We start from the raw sequence: 2175 nt of genomic DNA, 5'->3' as shown, positions 1-2175 counted from the left end.
TAGCGCATGCCTGTAATTCCGGCTACTTGAAAGGCTGAGGCAGAAGGATCACCGGAGCCCAGCAGGTCGAGGCTGCGGTGGCCGGGAGCGGCCACTGCACTCCAGTCTGGGCGACAGAGTGAGACTCCAACTCAAAAAAAAAAAAAGGAAGAAAAGTGCTCACTCTCTATCATGGAAGGATATGGGGAGAAGGCGGCTGTCTGCAAGCCAGGAAGAGAGCCTTCACCAGCAGTTGAAGGGGAATGCCCCTTGATCTTGGACCTCCCAGCCTTCACTGTGAGAACAACTGTGAGAAAAATGAATTTCTGTTGTTTAAGCCACCCAGTCTGTGCTGTTTTGTTATACCAGCTCGAGCAGACCTAGGCAAACTCTAATATCCATGTTCCTTCCCCTCAACATGCTCGAGGTGGACTCCTCTCCAGGGCCAGTGTGAGCTAACCACTGCTACTCGCCTGGACTAAGCTGTTCCATTTGTCTCGCTTGAACTCAGGCCAAGGAGGAAGCCATTATCCCCTTCCTTAAGCTAAAGTAGGCAACTTGCTGTCACTCCCTGTATCGATCTGGGTTCAATCAGAAACCACAGGAAAGTTTAAAGATTATAAAACTGTAGTAGTGAGGGATTGGTTAGTAAGAAGAGAATTTGAAAGAATATAAAAATAGCAGATATAAGGAACAGTTGCTGCCTATAAGGCTAAGACAGAGAGCTCAAGGAAGATACGCTCCACTCCAGCTCTGCACCCTGGTCCGCAGGCTGAGATTCAGTCCTTGTTGTGAAGGGAATGGCTGCAGCCCACTGAATGGCAGAGAAGTGACTGTGGTGCTGTGCTGGTGGAACTTGCTAGAAATTCACCCTCTAGGCTGGAAAACTATGCTCTAGGATACTAGAGAAAGATGCCTCTCCAGGGAGGCATCTCCCTGGAGGCACTGTTATCAAAACCACCCAAGGGGGTAGGGTAATGAGGGAAGCTGCTGGCTGCTGCTGGTCCCTGACCACAGAAGTCTGGTGCTGGGGAAACTGTGCTCAGAAGCTGGGCATGGGGCAGCCACACAGACTTGCAGCAGCCTAGTGGCACCAGAAAGAACGCCTTTTCTCCTTCTGTGTCTCTCCAGAGCCTTACTGACAAAGCTTGACATCCTGCCATTTCTATTTAAAGGGTCTAGATCCATTTTCACAGAGTGGGCAAAAAGGATGAACTGGAACTGAGAGGCAGTGAGCGGGTGGATAACCGGTGCACTTCTGCAGAAAGGTTTCATGTATGAAGACTATCGGCTTGCTCAGCCCATGGCCTCCAAAACCACAGGGAAGAGGAAGACTAACAGTGCATTTTGAAATGAAGGGAAGCATAGCCAGGGTAAGGCTTATAAATAGGGGTTTTAATAAGCTCTCAACTACTGATTTGGACTGAGCCCCCGGCCGGGAATAACCAAAGGCATACCCAGGGGTGTGCGTGCGTGTGTGTGTGTGCGTGCGCGTGCGCGCGCGCGCGCGCCCGAAGTCTTAGGACTTGGCATGTCTGTTTCTCCGCAAGTGCCCTAGAGCAACGCTGCCCCCATCTGTCGCCACGCGTGGCCGAGTCTCAGGTCTTCCTCAGTCCGGCCCTCCTCTCTGTGTGCAGCGTCTCTGCCACCCAAACCACGGCCACTCTCGTCTCCCATCTCTCCTGCAAGCTGATCCCGGGGCCTCAAGTCCTGTTCCCCCACCTTCCCAAACAGCCTTTCTGTACCCTTCCCCCGCAACTCAGATGTTACCAGTTCCAGAAGCCTCTTCTCTTCCAGAACCGCCCCCACCCCACTCCAGTGGGAGCCGCGGACCCTTTCCCTGCTCCCAGGACCCAGCCGCTTTCGCAGCGACAGTCACTGCCTGCTCCCCTCGCGGCCTGCGAGGCTGTGTCCTTCCCACCGCAGCGTCGTGGACGGCTGGGCCCAATACACCCCGGCGGAGCGACACGAGTGAGGTGTTCCCGTGGGGAGGCACCGGCCCGGCCTCAGTGCCCTCGCTTCGTCTTCCCCCACACAGCCTGACTCGGAGGAGGCGTCCTTAAGAAGGCCACCCGAGCCGGGCTCGGGGGCTCAGCCGGCAGTCCCGCGCCTTTGGGAGGCTGAGGTGAGTGGATTGCCTGAGCCCGCGGGTTCGAGACCCGCCTGGGCAGCGAGACCTCATCTCTACAATCAATC

General features: G+C 55.3%; 1 protein-coding gene across 1 annotated transcript in view; it reads left to right on the top strand.

Moving 5' to 3' along the window:
- The first annotated feature begins 397 nt into the window (after positions 1-397).
- The window catches only part of LOC103250960, a 19098-nt gene continuing 17320 nt past the window's right edge, over positions 398-2175 (top strand). Inside the window, exons 1-3 of the mRNA XM_021708306.1 lie at positions 398-429; positions 1743-1950; positions 2018-2104. Of these exons, the coding sequence (XP_021563981.1) occupies positions 398-429; positions 1743-1950; positions 2018-2104 (327 nt within the window). The remainder of the gene's footprint in view (positions 430-1742; positions 1951-2017; positions 2105-2175) is intronic.

The sequence above is a fragment of the Carlito syrichta genome, unplaced genomic scaffold, assembly GCF_000164805.1.
Source record: "Carlito syrichta isolate Samal-C Ts95f unplaced genomic scaffold, Tarsius_syrichta-2.0.1 Scaffold135732, whole genome shotgun sequence".
NCBI classification, from domain to species: domain Eukaryota; kingdom Metazoa; phylum Chordata; class Mammalia; order Primates; family Tarsiidae; genus Carlito; species Carlito syrichta.
Note: the sequence above shows the minus strand (reverse complement) of the source record. Positions and strands in the feature narration are given on the sequence as shown.